Source organism: Salvia hispanica, chromosome 6 (genome assembly GCF_023119035.1).
Source record: "Salvia hispanica cultivar TCC Black 2014 chromosome 6, UniMelb_Shisp_WGS_1.0, whole genome shotgun sequence".
Classification (NCBI taxonomy): domain Eukaryota; kingdom Viridiplantae; phylum Streptophyta; class Magnoliopsida; order Lamiales; family Lamiaceae; genus Salvia; species Salvia hispanica.
The window spans coordinates 28,029,257-28,048,094 of record NC_062970.1 but is presented as its reverse complement, the minus strand read 5'-3'; the positions used below and the strand labels follow the sequence as shown (position 1 = coordinate 28,048,094).

Here is an 18,838-nt window from a genome sequence, read left to right as displayed (position 1 = left end):
GCACCGTGAGATGATCGAATACCTTCGCGCACAAATAAAGAAAAAGTAGTTTTTTTTTCTAAGATTTGTAATTTTCTTTTTCTAGGATTTGTAATCTTCTTTTTCTAGGATTGGTAATTTTCTTTTTCTAGGATTTGTAATTTTCTTTTTCTATTTTCTTACTGAACAATGAATTTTTCCGGTTTTAATTGTTCAACGTATTCTATTTTACGATTAAAATATGTTGTAGTTGTGAATAGTGCAAATGAATAGTTGTGGCCTGAGTTGTGGCCTGCGGGGTTAATGGAGTTGTGGCCTGGAACCCCTAATTTGAGGGAATGATGACGTGGAGGGGACTTGCGGCCCAAATCCGGGACGGGGTTAAGGATGCCCTGAGCTCCTTGTGTGTATTAATGTGGATCTGCCCATGCTCCCGGATGTAAGAGATTGATATTGGGATCGAGTAGAACAAAGAAAATTTTGAGTCTACTTAAGTTAAGGATGAAAAGAAGATAAAGATGAAAGCATGTAACCAGACCTAGTTCCGCACGGTCGCACCTGCACCATAGGCCGAAACCTCCAAGTACCAGACATGCATTTGCCTCTAAAAAGAAACGGTCGTACATGCATTTCTTCATTTGACTATGAAGAAATGGGAGCTCGGAAGGTTGAGCAACCGGAGACCATATCAGAGTTACAGCATAGTTTAGTTCCGTATTGATTTTTATGTACTTAAGCAATAAAATATGATAATGATGCTGAATTTATATCATACTCCATATCAAATTTATCAATCATACCACAACTCTTTCCTGCAACTCTTTTACGAAGAGCACTCCAAGATTGGTGTGCTTGATGTCGTGCATTGGAAAATTTATACCATGCGTATACATTGACATGCATAGTTTGAATTAGTCAAATTCAAACCTAATACATGGACACATAAAAATCATACTTAACAAAATCAAATACTAGTACTATATATATTCATCAATAAATAAAATAAAGAGCATTAAATTTCAATACCCAAGAAAACAACATGATTTTGACACTATGCTTCGATCATTAAAAACAAAACATGACCAGAAACATAAATGATCTAGAACGTACCTTGCAAGAATATTTGAAAAAACGAAAAATTTTATTAATATCGTCAGTTATCAACTATAAAACATTCATTTTTTAATAGTTCTTGATATTGCAACTAAATTAATTTTAAAATAAACAAAAGAAAAAAATAAAATGTATTTACCTAAACAAAAGAAAATTTAGTTAAATATTGAAGTCTGTAAAACACCTCTTCAATCAAAGTTTTTAATATAAAGATTTAATAAAACATAAAATTGTAAAAAGACATCATGAAACAAAATTAATCACTATAAAAATCTAATAAAATTAAAATTTGTAAAGGGATATTAGTAAAGTACTCTTGAGGTGGTTTGCTATATCTATTTAATTTTTATATATATCCATCTATCGACTACTCCCTCCATCCCACAAAGATTGTCTCACTTTGACCGGACACGGATTTTAAGAAATGTAATGAAAATTGAGTTAAAAAAGTTAGTGGAATGTGAGTCCTACTTTTAGAGCATCCGCAATGGTGCTTAGGCCAGCAATAGGCCAGCCATAGGTCAACCATTCTCTCCCCTGCCACGTCAGCCAACACTAAAAAATCTACCTGCCACATCAGATTTAGGCCAGCCATAGGCCAGCCGCAATAAAAATAATTCAAAATATACTACATTTACGGAATTAAAATTACGATTAAAATACGGAATTAAATTTACGAGACATATACGGGAAAATTCATTAATTTTATTTAAATAAAAAAAAGTACATTAACTAAAAATCATAAAAATAACATAATAAAAAAAATCCGGGCTTCCACACACGAGGCGCCTTGAATCTGTTATAGTTTGCCGCCGCCGAACGGGGGTCTCGCTGTTTGACGTATGACATGTTTCGTTTTAGGTCTTAATTTTGTATTGGGCTAGTTGTTGTTGTCCATCGCTAAATGTTGCTCTTGTACAGTAAATTTAGAGATAGAGAAAATCGCGTTTATATAGTTTTTCAAAAATAAAAAAAAGAATTAATTTTTTTTTAAAAAAAGAATTAAAAAAAATTAAAAAATTTTTAAAAAAACAAAATTAAGCATTTGCCGATCATTGTGTCGATCGAGGTCGCTTTACAATGATGGCACCGATTCGGCCAACGCATCGCCACTAGCCGATAAAATGTTTCCACGCATGATCATTTCGCTGATTGCGCTGCCGACTCCAATGGTTCAGAGCTAGCCGATCGGCCAGCGCGAATTATCGGCTAGCCGGTCGCTAGCCGACCATTGCGGATGCTCTTATATTTGTTTTATAATTAAATGTGAGTAAAAATGAGTTAGTGGAATATGGGGTCCACTACCAGAAATGATAAAAAGTGAAATGGGACAAACTTTGTGGGATGAACGGAAATGAAAAAATGGAACAATCTTTGTGGGACGGAGGGAGTAGTTAGCATTTTGTTTATAAATTACATTAATTTCCATATAAAGATTTTTTTTATATATATCCATCTATCGACTACTTAGCATTTTTCCTGTAAATTAATTTCCAATTAAAGTCGGCTAAGTTGGAAAAGACCAATTCAATTTGCCGTCGTCAATTTCATTTTTCACGATTTTCTCCTTTAAGAAAAAAGAAGGTAGGAGATAATAATTGAAATACAGCTGGGGACAAAAGTAAGAAGAAAATGTAAATAATTTTGAATATGGAAACAGAATTATATACTCAATAGTCAAGCGAACTTAATTAGAAAATGGACTTAATAATTTTAGAACCATAGAAGAAGGAAAAAATAAAACTTTTTCTCTATATCTTAGTTCGAAATTAAAGATGAATAATAAAAAAATGCACCGATGATAGCTCCAAGTATATACGTAGTAATACTTGGCTTCTTCTGCTTTAATCAACTCATTTAATTATAGTATAGCTACCAACCGGTGCATATTTACCAAAATATTAGTATTTGTTTCAAAGAGGCTTCATTAAACTCTTTGAAATGACAATAAAATATTAAATTGGATTAAAGATAATACATAATGCAACTTTTTTATTTTATTTTTATGGGAGCTACAAAACAAATTCTACTCTTGAGAAATCGTAGTTGGCATGACATACAAAAGTTTCGTCTTTATCCATCTATTTTTGGAGCAATCAAGAAACCGGACCAAAATGCAACGAATGTCTGAATAATTATCTTGAATCTTAATATATACTAGTAATATTTATGTGAATAAATAAATATAAGTCATACAAAATAAATAAATATGCATATAGATTAGTGATAAAAAAAAATAACTACAATCTAAAAGTGCATAATTAGAAACCAATTCCCAATCGTTAGATTCAAAGAAAGAATAGTACGATAAAAAAATATGAAAATACTTAATTTTGGTACCAGCTATGTGGCTTTAAGAATGTTTTAGTTCAGACGATAAGTGTAAATTCATATGAATTAAAACAATCCAAAAGTAATTTTTCATATTAAGAATTAAATTAATTTAAATAACATTATTTGGAAATGACAACTGTATTTAATTATCTTACTCGTTAGGATAGTTATTTTATTTTTTAGTACTCTTACCCTATATGTGAAGGAAAATAAATCTTTATTCCATTAGCTCATTTTTTCATTTTTTTTTTTTCATAAGTCAATGCTGTTACATTTGAAACGAAGCTGATTCATGTTTAGAGACGATCCGTCTAAACCGAGAGCACTACTATGACGTATCTCATCTTCCGAACAGAAATCTTTCTCTGACTGAGCTAAATTAAAATTTCTAATTTCAGTTCGATTTGGTTCTAGTTACTTCATTTCTAGGCCAGAACTATTCGGACACATTCAACTCAAAATTCATTAATGCTTATCCAATCCACAACAATAGGTAGCTAGCTGCTCACAGGTGCATCATTGCTGCATGTCGGTTTCTCCACATCCACATTTTTGTAAACTATATATGATCACATCATCCATCAATTATCGGAGAAACAAAAAATGGGTATTTCATCTTGTTCAGGGAGGCGTGGTTGGATCATAATCCTGCTGCTGCACCTAACAGCGGCAGTTTACGGCAGCAATTACTTCCAAGATTTCGACATCACATGGGGCGGAGGCAGGGGCAAAATCGTCAACAACGGCGAGCTTCTCACTCTCTCTCTAGACACCACCTCCGGTTCCGGCTTCCAGTCGAAGAAGGAGTACTTGTTCGGAAAGATCGACATGCAGCTCAAGCTCGTGCCCGGAAATTCCACCGGAACTGTCACCGCTTATTACGTAAGTACCCCTCCAAAATTAACCAACTCATCTATACTACTAGTATTTTATTTTTGTGAGGATGTAACTATGTATGTATAAGACAATGATCAAATACCAACTCATTTTCAATCTAAAATTTAGAATATTTTTAATATTTGTATCTTAAAATACATCTTATATCAGATGTTGATATCTTGCGTATGTTTTTGTGTAGATATTTAAATTTAAATGTTGTATGTATTAATAAAAATTATGTCATTTTATTAATAATTTTAATCTACTTTATTGAAAATTCTGCTTTCTACATTGAAAATTAATTTTATTATAATGCGACCCTATATCTATATATATAGTTGTCTTCACAAGGGGCGAATCACGACGAAATAGATTTTGAGTTCTTGGGGAACTTGAGCGGCGATCCTTACACGATACACACAAATGTGTACTCGCAAGGAAAGGGCGACAGAGAGCAGCAGTTTCGTCTGTGGTTTGACCCCACTGCCGATTTCCACACTTACTCTATCCTCTGGAGTCCACAAACTATTGTGTAAGTCGCCCAAATTCATTTCAATTTGATCACTACATATATCGATGGATGTGAAACGAAGAGTTTTGTCATGATTGGCAGGTTCTCAGTGGACAACGTGCCGATAAGGGAGTTCAAGAATTTGGAGAGGATGGGAGTGGCATTCCCGAAAGGGCAGGCAATGAGGCTGTATTCAAGCATATGGAATGCAGATGAATGGGCGACGAGAGGTGGGCTGATCAAGACTGATTGGAGCAGGGCACCCTTCACTGCTGCGTATAGAAACTTTGGGTACAGGGCGTGGATGCCTCTCCACTTGGAATCTAGCATCAATCAAGCCAAACTCAGATGGGTGCAGAGGAATTTCATGATCTACAACTACTGCTCCGATGCTAAGCGCTTCCCCGCCGGCTTTCCCCCCGAGTGTCGTGCTTAGACCCAACCATATCCACTACATGCTAGAGGCTTTCTCTTGTACATATTGTTATCAATAAATTAAGGAGTACATAAATTTAGCCTTAGTGTTTTTTTTTCATCAAATATTGCTCGATGTCGATGGGATATTAATTAGTACCTCCGTCCCTCAAATTTTGACAAATTTTACTATTTCGGTCCGTCCCTGAAAATTTAACTCACTTCACTTTTACCATTTTTTGTAGTGAACTCCATATTCCACTAATCCATTCATACTCACATTTTATTCTAAAACTAATACTTTAAAAGTAGGACCCACATCTCATCAACTTTTTCAACTCACTTTTCATTACATTTCTTAGAGCATCCACAATGGATGCCCTAGTGCATGCCCTAGTGAGAGCCCTAGTGGTTGCCACGTCAGCATGCCCTATCTTTCTGCAATGGTGGAGCCCTAGTGCATGCCCTATCTATTATCCATTTATCATTTCAATTTTAGTTTTAATTTTTTTATGTTTACCAATTATAAATAGCAAAATTAGACTTCTAAATTAAAGAACTAGAAAAAAACATACATTACTTAATTTTTTTCTAAAAAAAGTTACAATAAAGAGGTACAATTTCAACGACCACTACGTGTCCAAACTTCTTCAATCATGTCGTTCATGAGATCAAGATGAGCTTGTTGGTTGCGCATGCTCTCCTGAGCTTGTAATCTCTCGCTGAGTCCATAGGGTAAACCTCGAACGACCGGCGGGGCTGCATGACCTGCGCTCGGAGCGGCTTCATCGTCGGACCACTGGCTAGCTGCACGACCTTCATCGTGAATAATCATGTTGTGCAAGATGATGCACGCGTACATGACATTGGCGATATGATGCTTGTACCAGGAACGAGCCGGGCCTTTCACTATTCCCCAACGCGCTTGAAGCACACCGAATCCTCGCTCCACGTCCTTCCGTGCAGCCTCCTGCTTTGCCGCAAAAAACTCTCTCCTCGCACCCGTTGGGCAGGAGATCGTCTTCAAGAAAACTGGCCATCTCGGGTAAATGCCGTCGGCTAAGTAGTACCCCATATGATGCTGTCTTCCGTTGGCAGTGAAGCGATAACCGGACCGTTGCCATTGCATTGCTCGGTGAAGAGACTGGACGAGTTCAGCACATTGATGTCGTTGTTGGACCCCGCCACGCCAAAGTGAGCATGCCAAATCCAAAGACTGTGGTCAACGATTGCTTCAAGGATCATCGTCGGGTGGATACCCTTATACCCACTGGTGAATTGGCCTCTCCACGCTGCAGGACAATTCTTCCACTCCCAGTGCATACAATCAATACTCCCTAACATTCCAGGAAAGCCGTGCACCGTATCGTGCATCCGCAGCAGGTCCTGGCAGTCTTGGGCATTCGGCTTGCGCAAATATGTGGCGCCGAAGGCGTCAATAACGCCCGCACAAAAATTTACCAGACACTCCCGGCCAGTTGTATCCCCCGACGTGAAGATACTCGTCGAACATGTCCGCCGTAGTGCCGTATGCCAACTGACGAAGCGCAACCGTGCACTTCGTCAGCGAGGATGGACTTTCTGTGGGCTGCATCTTCCGGCCACTGGAAGTACTCGTCGCGTGCCTCCAATGCGTGAACAATCTGGAGAAACAGCTCTCGCCGCATCCTAAACCGTCGGCGAAAAACTGGCGCCCCCCACCGGGGATGTTCGGCGAAGTAGTCCTCAAATAGGCGTTGATGAGCTAGGACATGCTCTCGACAGACGGATGTCCGTCGGCGGATGGGCCTCGGGACCTGCTCTTGGGCTTGCTGTTCGGCTTGCTCTTGCTTTTGTAGTGCACGAATACCGGCGAGAATCTGGTTCCCGAAAGCAAACATTGCGCGTTCCATAGACCGACCAATATCTTCCCCGGGAAACATTTTGGAAAAGTGAGTGAAAGAGATATTGCAATGGAGAGAGAGTTGAGAGAGATGTGTGAGAGTTGTGTGAAAAATGAGTGAAATTAAGGTATATTTATAGAATTGAAAAAGAAAAATAAAAAAATTAAAAACGCGTTGATCGGGCCAACACGTGAACGGGCGCGACCCTGCAATGGGCGCCCGATCGCACGCCCGATGGATCGGACGCGAGATGGGGCGCGACCGAACTCTCGGTCGCGCTCGGGCGTGCCCGACGCCTGCAATGGATGCCCGATCACGCCCAAGCCCGATCTCGGCCAATCGGGCGTGAGATCGGGCATCTATTGTGGATGCTCTTAAAATCCGTGTTGGGTCAAAGTATGTCAAAATTTGGGAGACGGAGGTAGTAGTTCTTTGAACACTCTTTTCACTTCAGTCAAATATAAACGGTGCCACAAATTAAAATGTATTACTCCGATCCCTATGCCTTTTACAAATTAAAAGTAATCCAAAATATAATACTCCTTCGTCAGCCATTAGGAGTCTCATTTTTTCGTGTGGCATGAGTTTTAAAATATGTTAAGAAATCTCAGTGAAGAAAAAAATATGAGTCTCACTTATATATATTATTGTGACTAAAATGAATTAGTGGAATGCAAGACTATATTACCATTTATGGTAAAAGTGAAGCGGGACTACTATTCACGAACAGACTAAAATAGAAAAACGAGACTTCTATTCGCGGACAGATAGAGTATACTTTGTACTGTTTACGTATTAATTAAGATAATACATTTTTTTTAGTTTGTCCTAATCAAAATGGTGCATTTCTATTTTTGCTAACTTTTTCTCTTTAATTATCTAATCACTTTTTTTTCGACTTACTCCTATTAAACTAATACAAACACGACGAACATATCCTCCGTTGAGTCATTTCTATTTATATTCACAATCCTTTATAAAACTAATACTCTCCGTTCCAATTAAGTTGAGTCAAAATTTTTAGGCATGAAAATTAAGAAATTTTATTAAAAAGTAGGATAGATGAATAAAATAGGAAAGATATAGAAAGAGTAAAGTAGGTGATGATTGATGAAATAAAATAAGAATGATTGGATATTTTATTTTTTGTCAAAAAAGAAAAATGACTCAACTTAGTTGGACATCCCAACAAGAAATACGATCCAACTTAGTTGGGACATAGGGACTACTGAAGATGTGTCTCATATTTCACTCACTTTCTCTTTTTAATTATGTTAACAAAGTCAAATAATTTCTTAAAACTCATACCTAATCAGAAGAGCTTTTTAAATGATGGACGAAGGTAGTACATTTTTGTTGTCTAAATTTTGGATTGTATTAAATGCGTAGTTTAAAAATATGACTACACCGCTTCGTACACTTTGCTGATTTAATATTACAATAATACGTTTATAAACTTTAAGAATATGACCACAAAAGTTTATTCAATTTTTTTAATATGTTATATAAAAGAATATTGAGGTGATGTGTAACGACCAGCCATTCTAGGGTACAATAATAATGGCGATCGCTATCTAGGAAGACTTAAATGCAACAAAGATCATAGGTTAGGGTCTCATTTAAAGGTAATTTACCAGAGCATTTAATGAACAATTAAATGGGAGAAGAATAATGCCTTAGCAATGAAATCCAACAAAAGGCTATCACAATAAATGCTCCGAAATAGCAAAGGTTCCAAAATAATCTCATCTGTTTCATATCCAAAATATTCCAACGAAATAAAAGAATTCAACCCAACCAAAAGATCACAAGTTTTCATAATATAGTGGAAGCGACCAAGAGAGAAGTGAAGCTATGTATGGAGACACAACGACACTTAAAGTTTCAACATACCATGTTATTATTTCCTACTCAACACCGCCGCCCGCTCGTCACCGCTCAACCTGCACATAGGAAAAACACATGCAGGGCTGAGTACTATAGTCATACTCAGTGGACTCATTGCCGAAAACAGTTTTATCACAAAAATAGTTATCATTCTCATCAACATCAGTTTAGGACAATGTCCTTATTTTAAAGGAAAGTCCACCTTGTCGGCTTAGCTCGAAAGTATTCTCTTCTCCTCGTTTATCACGCTGAGAGCGCAAAGTATCACCATAAAATTAGGCGTATCACAAATCAGTTTCGAACATTGATTCAAAATCATGCATGTTCCCACGTTTCCCCTTTTCCCATTGATAAATCTTTAATATCCTCATCCAAAATCAAGGTACGATTAGCATATCGTTTTTATTCGAATAACAACTCCAAATTCACCATCAAATCGTGTCGCGCATGAGTGTTCTACACACACACAACACACGCACACGAACACAACACATGTGCACGCCTTCCGAGGCATGCACGCACACACACACACTCGGTCACACACACACACTTATCACATGCATCTCAAGTTCATCAATTTAATTCCCCTTCACTCAATCTAAATGCATGTGGACTCAAGAACACCGATTGATCGGTAGAAGAAGAAAGATTAGTATAGAAAATACCTTTTCCAAAAGAACGAACGGTAGAAACAAGTTATAGCCTTGATTCTTCAATAAATTCTTGAACTTCAACTTGGATTCTTCTCAATTGATGAAGAAATCTTGAAGAAAAGTAGAAGAATTTTTGGAGAGAGAGGGAGAGAGAGATTTCGAAATTCTTGGGGGAGTGGGGCGTTGATTTGTGTTGCTAGGGTTTAGGATCTCCCATGTATTTATAGAGTGCCAAAATAATATCTTTAATTAAATAAATTAAAGATTTGAGAAGATATGGAGAGATTTGAATATAGTAGTTGGCGTGATTTTTGAGAGATTTAAGGGGAATTTGAAAATTCTAGGCTATTTAATTAGCCTATGATTTAATTCAGATATCTCACGCAGTAGAATAATATATCACGGAGCAGAATAAAATAATAAAATCCTCCCCAAATAATAGTAGTAGGCGATTTTTATGCCTCTCCCACAAGGAAATTTAAATTCAAATCCTAATTTAATTAGGATATGGCAAGATCTTCCTAGATATGGCAAGATATAGTAAGATATTCTAGCATATTTATATTTATTCATGGAAGAGAATAAATAAGGGATCAAATAATATAATAAACAATTCCTTCTTCCCTATTATATGAGATTTTCGAAAATCTCATGGAAATCAAAGGTGGAGTTTTCGAAAATTCCAAGGTGGAATTAAAGTATAATTGGACTTTGGATTTAATTCGGATAATTATCCCAAGCAAATAATTAAATCCAAGAAAAATAGGATTCCTTCTCCAATAAAAAATAGGAGGGATCGAAAATTCCACATGATTAAATAATGCTCCTATTTAATTCTCACTCATCCCTTAGGAAAATAATTCACCACAATTATATTACTCCGCATCAAATATTCACACCAAATCAATCATCTCTTTACTTTCTCTTCCTTTTCTCAATTCATTGACCTTTCAACGGCCACATCATATTTTCCACATCTTTGAGACTATTCAATAGCCACGTCATATTTTCAACAAGTTGACTATTCAACTCAATCTCAACCCCCATACACAATTAGGTCACACAAAGACATCATGTAATTAATCACTCATCAATTAATCCACATATCATAGCATTTAAGGCATTTAATGCAAAAATTTTATAACCCGAAAATTAGGGTTTGAAAAAGTGGGGCGTTACATGATGAAAGTGAAATTTCTATTTTTTATTTTTCATGTTGGGTGGGACATTTATCAAAATGAAGGGGACGGAAATAATATACTTATAAATAATAACTATTTGCAATTTTTAATTGCTATGAACATTGTAGTAATAAATCAAACCTACTCCAATCATTTAGCTGAATGAACGTGAATAGTCATTGACTTGGGACATTTAATCATTGACTTGTTATAAACCTGCTCGCTTAATTCAACTGCAATCATAGTTATCAAACACAGTAGCAAAATCAATGGCAGCCTACGCAACACTAGTTTCTCTCATGAATGATTTGGAGCTGATTCCTAATCACCCAATCCATTCTTTTTCTTTTGAAATCAAACAGATCACATCCCTTTCCCAAATCGTCAATTTTTTGATCCATTTCCTTGAAACCTCTGATTCTCATAGAGAATTATTAGAGAGCCGAATCACATCCGCAGCTCATAAAGCTCACGATGTTGTCGAATCACACGTAGTCGACCAAATCCAAGCTGGATCTACTATTTGTAGTGGTAAATCAAGGCTTAGTTATTTCTTGCTTGATCTTCAGAAAGCAATTGGCTGCTTGGATTTTGTCAAAAGGAAGGTGATGCAGTTCAAAGCGAAAAGTGATTCAAAAGCGGCATATTCAGCACCTGATTCATCAGCGCCTCTGATCTCTGGGAAGAATCATATGGTGGGATGTGATGATGTTGTTCTTGGGCTTGTGGAAATGCTCGTCGGAGAACCTTCCAGCCGGAGACTCATCCCCATCGTTAGCATGGGGGGAATGAGTAAGACCACGCTAGCTAGAAATATTTACGTGCATTCACTTATTGAGCACCACTTTGATATTCGCCTTTGGGCTGCAATATCTCAGGATTATTGTGTAGAAAATATTCTTGTTCAACTATTGTTTGGAGAAAATTCCACCACTGGTGGGAATTTGGGGGAATTAGGAGAAGAGTTGCATAAAATGTTATGGAGTAGAAGGTATTTAGTTGTGTTGGATGATATGTGGAGTATTGAAGCTTGGGAGGTGATACAGATGTTTTTGCCGGATAACGGCAATGGAAGCTTTGTTATTGTAACTACTCGGCTGTTTAACTTGGCCACTTGTCTGAGCTCTTCCCCTTTCGAGATGAGGTTTTAGGTTATGATGAAAGTTGGAAGTTGTTTTGTGGGAAGGTGTTTGGACAAGAAGATTGCCCTGTTGAATTAGAGGAGATTGGGAAAAAGATAGTGGAAAGATGCCGAGGACTTCCACTGTCAATTGTTGTTATTGGAGGGCATCTTCGAAAATCATCTAGGGAGATTGAATACTGGGAGAAAGTTGCCAGTTTCATAAACCCAATTTCGAGGGTAGGGGCGGACGCCGATGATCAATGCTTGAAAATAATAAGTTTGAGTTATAAGCACATCCCTGCTTGTCTAAAGCCATGTTTTCTGAGACTTGTGAGCTTGTGGGATTTTGGGTTGCTGAGGGATTTGTGAAACCAAAGGAAGGCCTAAGTTTGGAGGAGGTAGCTGAGACTTATCTGAAAGATCTCATCGACAAGAATCTCGTTTTGCTATATAAAATGGGGTGGAATGGAAAAGTGGAATGTTGTGTTATTCATCATACAGTGAGAGAGTTGTGCATAAAGATGGCGAAAAAATATAAGTTTATGAGTGTGCCTGAAGATGCCGCACAAGTTGTAGGCTTACAGAAGGAGGAGCGTCGCATTGTGCTTACTAAACCGAAGAAACAACGTAACAGTCATATCATTGGTGCTCTAAAATCAACACCACTGCTCCGTTCTCTTATACACCAAGAAGGGTAGTATAACTTTGACGAGTTTTCGAGATTACTGAGACTATCGATTAATATCCATAAGGTGTTGAAGAATGGAGGAGGATATTTCTCGGGTGCTAATTTTCAGCAACTGAACTTACGATGTCTTGCTTTCACTTGTTTCTCATCCACTCAAGTGACACTCTTTAACCGGACGCCCTACCTTCCTTCATCGAAATCCCTCCTGTGGAATATGCAGACATTAATCTTGAGGAATTTTGATGCCCAAATCATCGCTCCCTATGAGATTTGGGAGATGCCGCAATTTAGGCATCTCGAGTTCAGGAAATTCTATCTTCCCGATCCTATTCCAAGTGATCAAGAAAAAGAATGCATTGTCTTGCGGAACCTACACACACTAAAAGGAGTAGAGAACCTGAGATTGACACAAGAGGTTTGCAAAAGGATTCCAAACGTCAAAGTATTATCCCTACTGTATGATGACCATTTCCCTTGTTGTGAAGCAAGCTCATATTATTACTCTCACAATCTTGGCCGTTTCAGTAAACTGGAATCACTAGAGTGCAAATTTGGGAACAGTGTTGTTTTAAGCTTCACATTCCCGACTTCACTTATGGAGTTGTTTACGGAATTGACATATTCGGTGGGAAGGTTTGAGTATGATGATTGCATCCTTGCCTCATCTCTGATCTTTACGATTGGGCAAGCTGGAAGGACCCGAGTGGAACCTTGTTGATAAGGAATTTCCCAGCCTCGAGCATTTGGAGATTTCGTGCTGTGAAGATTTGATTTATTGGAATGCAAATAGCTCCCATTTTCCAGTACTCAAGTATCTCCATATTTTTGAAACACCCAACTTGGGTGAGATCCCTTTTGATATTGGTGAAATATCAACACTCAAAGTTATTTTATTGCGAGACTGTAGCATGTGTCTTGCCATGTCAGCATCGAGGATACTGATGGAACAAGTGAGTCTTGACAATGAAGAACTTCACCTCATTGAGAATTTTCCGACTGTGGTACAAAAATTCATATTCCATGAAACGGTGACACAACAGGGTTTAACAACCGATAGACTCCATACTTATTTTCGGGATTAAGGCATTCTGTGTAGTTCGTACGATCTAAAAAAAAGACATTGTTCTAGTTTTTGTACTAACATATTTGGCAATCTTAATTAAATTTCTCAATACCATACTTTTACCGAGCACGTACTGGATGCCAATATTACTCGGCAATCGACTTCTTGCTCGCGGGGGAAAGAAGCGAATTGGTGGAGGCATAGGTTAATTGGGGGGATTCGGAAGCTTTTTGTAAGTAGTTAATTAAGGGTGGATTTGGCAAATTGGTCGTTTGTTTTGGTTAAATTTGTTGAGTACGATGCCTTTTTTTCACCTTATTCACATGGAACAGGCTTGTGTGGAGATGGTAAAGTATAGGGTGCACGTGGACGTGAGGGATACTCAAGAGGAGAAACGATACAAAAGGTGTTGATTTTTACATATAATTAAAACAAATTATATACTCCCTTCGTCCGCTATTAGGAGTGAATCATGGTCACTGATGAAGATAGTTTTGAAGAAAGTCATGGGAGCTCAAAAAGGTCGAGGACTAGTAAAGAAGAGGACCTCAAATCGACTCCACTCCGAGCTGTTTTTCACATCAGTAAACGTCCACTGAGATCAAAGCAAAGCTAAGGCTAAAAGAAAAGGCAAAGAAGTTGCAACACCATCATATACAAATCTTAATGATTTCACCGCATCACTCACAAGGAATGTGAGTCACACGTGATGGAATGCGATATTCAGAACGGAAGATCACAGCCATCCCTTACTCCGGGGGTTGATGGCTGTGAGGACTTAACTCTAGTAGCAGAAGATCCAAAATGCAGCTTCTAACAGCAATTACTGGGAAGTGACTGCAGTTTGTCTCTGTTTTCAATGTATGTTTCTAGTATGTAACTTTCATCTCTTGTTTAGTATGTAATTGTTTCCGTCACAAGATGTAACTTTATTTTCCAAGCAGATGTAACTTCCAATTTCCGTTGCTTAGTATGTAACCTTTAATTTATGTTGCTTATAATTTCCGGCTTATGTGATCAAGAATTTGTGCATGCTTACATGATGAGCTCATTTTCCACTCACAAGTGGTGGTGGAATCCAATGTGGTAAATCTACGCCATCAAAATCAAAGTATGACTAATAATGATGTCATTCTCTATCACAATCGTACAAGGATCCAATGAACCATGTGATCAAGAAATAATGGAAAGATGAATACATTTGCATGTGCTCACTCCTTATCATGTCGTGCATAAAGTAATCCAATAGAAACCCATGTGATCACTCTAAAATCAATTTTTGACTACATGACAAGTCATTCTCTATCACAAGCCATGCTTTAATCCAATAAACTCACAAGATCGCTAATAACGGAGTATGACTATACGACAAGCCATTCTCTATCACAAGTGGTGAAGGAATCCAACAGAAACCCATGTGACTACTAAAATCAAAGTACGACTACATTTAAAAGTCATTCTCCATCACAAGTGGTGCTGAATCCAATAAACTCCATGGATCAAGCACACTGAAGTATGCCTATATAGGAAATATTTACGTACAAGTGTGGCGGAACCCAATTAAACCCATTTATCACTTTGAAACAAAGTATTTATCACATTTTAAAAAGCCAATATTTTTTAACAAGTGGTAAGAGAATCCAAGGAAAACTCATGTGCTCATAAATGATAAGAGGTGGAAGCATATACCAATGGAACACTTATATATTTACCTATATGCTTCACTCTAAAATTACACACAACTTTCTCAAGAACAAATATTTAAACAACTCTCCCTAAAAACGTCATCGCTTTAACTTTTTGAAGCTCAATCATGAAGATAATGAATGGAAGAAAAATTGTTGAACAAAATCAGTAACTGATCAACTGAACTATAGACATAGATATTTGGCCAACAACCCCTGTCTCACACCCACAACCCACACCTGAAAGCAGAAGGAGACATACATTGAAAGAAATGGAGGAAATGGTCATGATACTATTTTCATACTTTTGCTCAAGATCCAATGTATCCTCTGTTTTTTTCCGAACAAGGCATCACATGCGAAACCTTTGTTCGAAAAATACTGTGAATGCTCGTCGAGATCTTGACAACTTTTTTGTGCAAAAATAAGATGCTACTGGTCTAGCTTGGTATGTCTCGCTTATCCTCGTAAATGTACAGCAATGATGAGGGTGTTGGGCTTCACGGGTCGGCGTGCTGGATTTCCGTGATGACGAATATTTGAGAGAATGAGCGCAACTCATTCGCAAACTTACATCAAGTTCAAGAAGGTGTAATTTAACTTCGGCGATGAGTACTTAGAAAGCTCAATCAAGAAGACTTGGCAAGACTTCTCGTGATATCGGGAGTAATAAATCTGGTTTGTGTGAATGTTGGTAAGATTGAATGCATGCATTGGGAATGGAAAAATTGTCCCACTCATGGGCCGGACAATATGCCTAAGCGGAGTCTCATAATCATCTTGAGAAATGATATTAATGTGCTTGATCAATCTTCTGTTTTTGATGATATTTTGGAAGGTCGAGCACCGAAGGTCAATTACATAGTAAATGGCCATGAAAAAAAATATGGGGTATTATCTTATTGATGACATTTATTCTCAATGGGCGGCATTTGTCAAATCTATTCCAGGTCCACAAACGATGAAGCACAAGTTGTTTGCTCGACATCAAGAGTCCGCACGAAAAGATGTTGAGCAAGCTTTTGGTGTTTTGCAAGCTCGTTTTGCTTTTATCAAATGTCCATGTCTTATTTGGGATCGTGATATTATGGGGAAAATAATGATTGCTTGCATAATCTTGCACAATATGATAGTGGAAGATGAAAGAAGCACATATTCAAACTATTGTGATCCAGCCGAATTTATTCAAGATCGACTTGGACAAAGTAGTCGTGAGAATGAAGTTCAACTTCAAAATAGAGAAGCTCACAAAGCTCTGCTAAATGATTTGGTTGAGCATATATCGGCAAAATTCGGTAATTCCAATTGAATGTCTAGTTTTCATCTTATGTATGAGTACCAATTATGTATTTTCAATTTCGTATTTCAATTATTGTAATTTATGTTTTTTAAGTTTGTCTCTATAATTTTTAGTTTGTCATTTATTGTGTTTTTTTATAAATTTTATTATGCAATAATAAATATTCATGTAATAATATTATTATTTAAAACATGATATAAAAATAAATGTATAATAGTGTGGTTGGGTGGTCATTGATAAACCATGAAAATAGATGTGGTTGGGTTGGATGAATATTGATGATGTGGAAGATGATGTGGAAGAGATAGAAATGAATTAAATATTAAAAAAGTGAATGGTTGGGTTGGGTTGGATGGTTGCTGATAAACATGGTCTTAACGTCCCTTAATGATGAAGAATATAAAAGGACACTAGGTTATAATGGGATGTCAAATGTGAGACATTATATTGAGAGAGGCATGTGCATGATATGTCTAATATAGGTTGTTGATAGTGAATTTACGGCATCCAAATTTAGCTTGCTTAACTTTATTTTTCATTAGATGGTTTGCCAAACTATGGGTGCTTTGGCCCCGCTTCTTGAGCTATCATCCTTGATCAACAACAAGAACAATATTATCATAAATCTTAACTACATTTATCTTTTCTCAATTTGGCGGAGAAATATGCATCAAACTCTTTATTCACAACGTGTTGTAGTAAAAATTGCTGCGACGAAATTTAAATTCTAACAAATATTTTAATTGTTTCGTGAAACTATTTTACTTTTATCATTTTAGCAGTGAAACTCACGTTTCACTAACTGTTCAATCACATGTTATTATAAAAGTAATACTTCATATAAAAATGAGACTCGTATTTCAATAATTTTTTATTGTTAAAGTACGATGACGCTCTGCATATTTATTTAACTACATCTTTGTAATTATTTCTATAATTATTTACTTAGTATATCTTTTTGTCACACATATTATAAATATCTGTAGTAATTGTGACAAGAATTCATAAGAATAAATGCAATTATTATTTTCATTCTTCCTCTCTCATTGTGTCATTCTCTCATTCTCATGACACCCACTATCTCTTATATAAAATTTCATAGTCTATGTTGATATATATGTATAAAACATGTAGGGTTGGATGTGGAGAGTACATTTCCCAATTAAAGTTAGAGATTAGTGTTGATGGAGAGTTGGAGATAAGTCCTTCTTGACTAGATCAATTACGTAAACATATTAAACACTCTTTACGAAGTAACAAGTACTAGTAACCACATTAATTAATTAACCACTCAAACTAAAAATACACGAATGAGCTAATCATGTCTAACTAGCTAGCTATCGTAATCTTGACTTATTAAATCTATCTTGTCAAATGTCATGATAATTTGTTTTATTTTTATTTTGTATATTCTTCTTAATTAAGTGATAAATGACATCTCAAACGCGATTAATGGACACCTCTATCAACTTAAGTTAATAATGTGAGAAAGTACATGCAGATGTTGAAATGTAGTCTATGAGTGTTATGTAATCATCAGATACATTGCGACATCGTATCAAGAATACATAGTACACTCCTCAATGTTTTCTTAAAATACTCTTTCCCCATAATTATAATAATAATAGTCATAAAATTATATTAATGGGATAAATTGTCAAACAAATCACAAAAGATGGTCAAATTATACTCCATATATTCTACACTTTTCAAAATCTTAAAAATAAATCAGAGTTTGAGATTTTCAAGCTAATATGGTAGCCGGTTGAAAATACGTGGACAAAACGGCTTTGGTTAAAACGACAAAGGCTAATTAAGTTCAAAATGACGTTTTGTCAACGTGCTTTAAATCAGTTGTCACATTAGCGCGCAATTCGTCGGCAAAATGGAAGGATAAGATAATTGCAAAGTGTGAAATTTATTTTTCAGATTTTTGAAAATTGTGAAATACTAGACTAGAACTTGATCATCTTTCGTGATTTATTCGGTAATTTTTCTAATAATAATACTCCCTCCGTAATATAGAAATAGATTATTGGGGATGACGAGTTTTAATGCATAATTTGTAAAATAAAAGAAAAAATGAGAAAAAAAAAATAGTGAATGATGGGGTCTAAATGAGAAATTTTTTTCAAATTGAATATG

General features: G+C 36.5%; 3 protein-coding genes across 3 annotated transcripts; 2 read left to right on the top strand and 1 right to left on the bottom strand.

Annotated features, from left to right (window-relative positions):
• Positions 1 to 4,006: 4,006 nt before the first annotated feature.
• On the top strand, positions 4,007 to 5,351 carry LOC125194074 (probable xyloglucan endotransglucosylase/hydrolase protein 25). Its single transcript, XM_048092082.1, has 3 exons — positions 4,007 to 4,308; positions 4,644 to 4,837; positions 4,919 to 5,351. The coding sequence occupies exons 1-3, from the start codon at positions 4,030 to 4,032 to the stop codon at positions 5,250 to 5,252; spliced, it is 807 nt and encodes a 268-aa protein (XP_047948039.1). The 5' UTR covers positions 4,007 to 4,029; the 3' UTR covers positions 5,253 to 5,351.
• A 501-nt stretch (positions 5,352 to 5,852) lies between these two features.
• On the bottom strand, positions 5,853 to 6,359 carry LOC125195063. Its single transcript, XM_048093266.1, has one exon. The coding sequence runs from the start codon at positions 6,357 to 6,359 to the stop codon at positions 5,853 to 5,855; it is 507 nt and encodes a 168-aa protein (XP_047949223.1).
• A 4,744-nt stretch (positions 6,360 to 11,103) lies between these two features.
• On the top strand, positions 11,104 to 14,121 carry LOC125195062 (putative late blight resistance protein homolog R1A-3). Its single transcript, XM_048093265.1, has 7 exons — positions 11,104 to 11,919; positions 12,021 to 12,171; positions 12,270 to 12,559; positions 12,710 to 13,060; positions 13,207 to 13,278; positions 13,335 to 13,646; positions 14,041 to 14,121. Exons 1-7 carry the CDS (start codon positions 11,104 to 11,106, stop codon positions 14,119 to 14,121), a joined length of 2,073 nt encoding a protein of 690 aa, XP_047949222.1.
• The last annotated feature ends 4,717 nt before the right edge of the window (positions 14,122 to 18,838 follow it).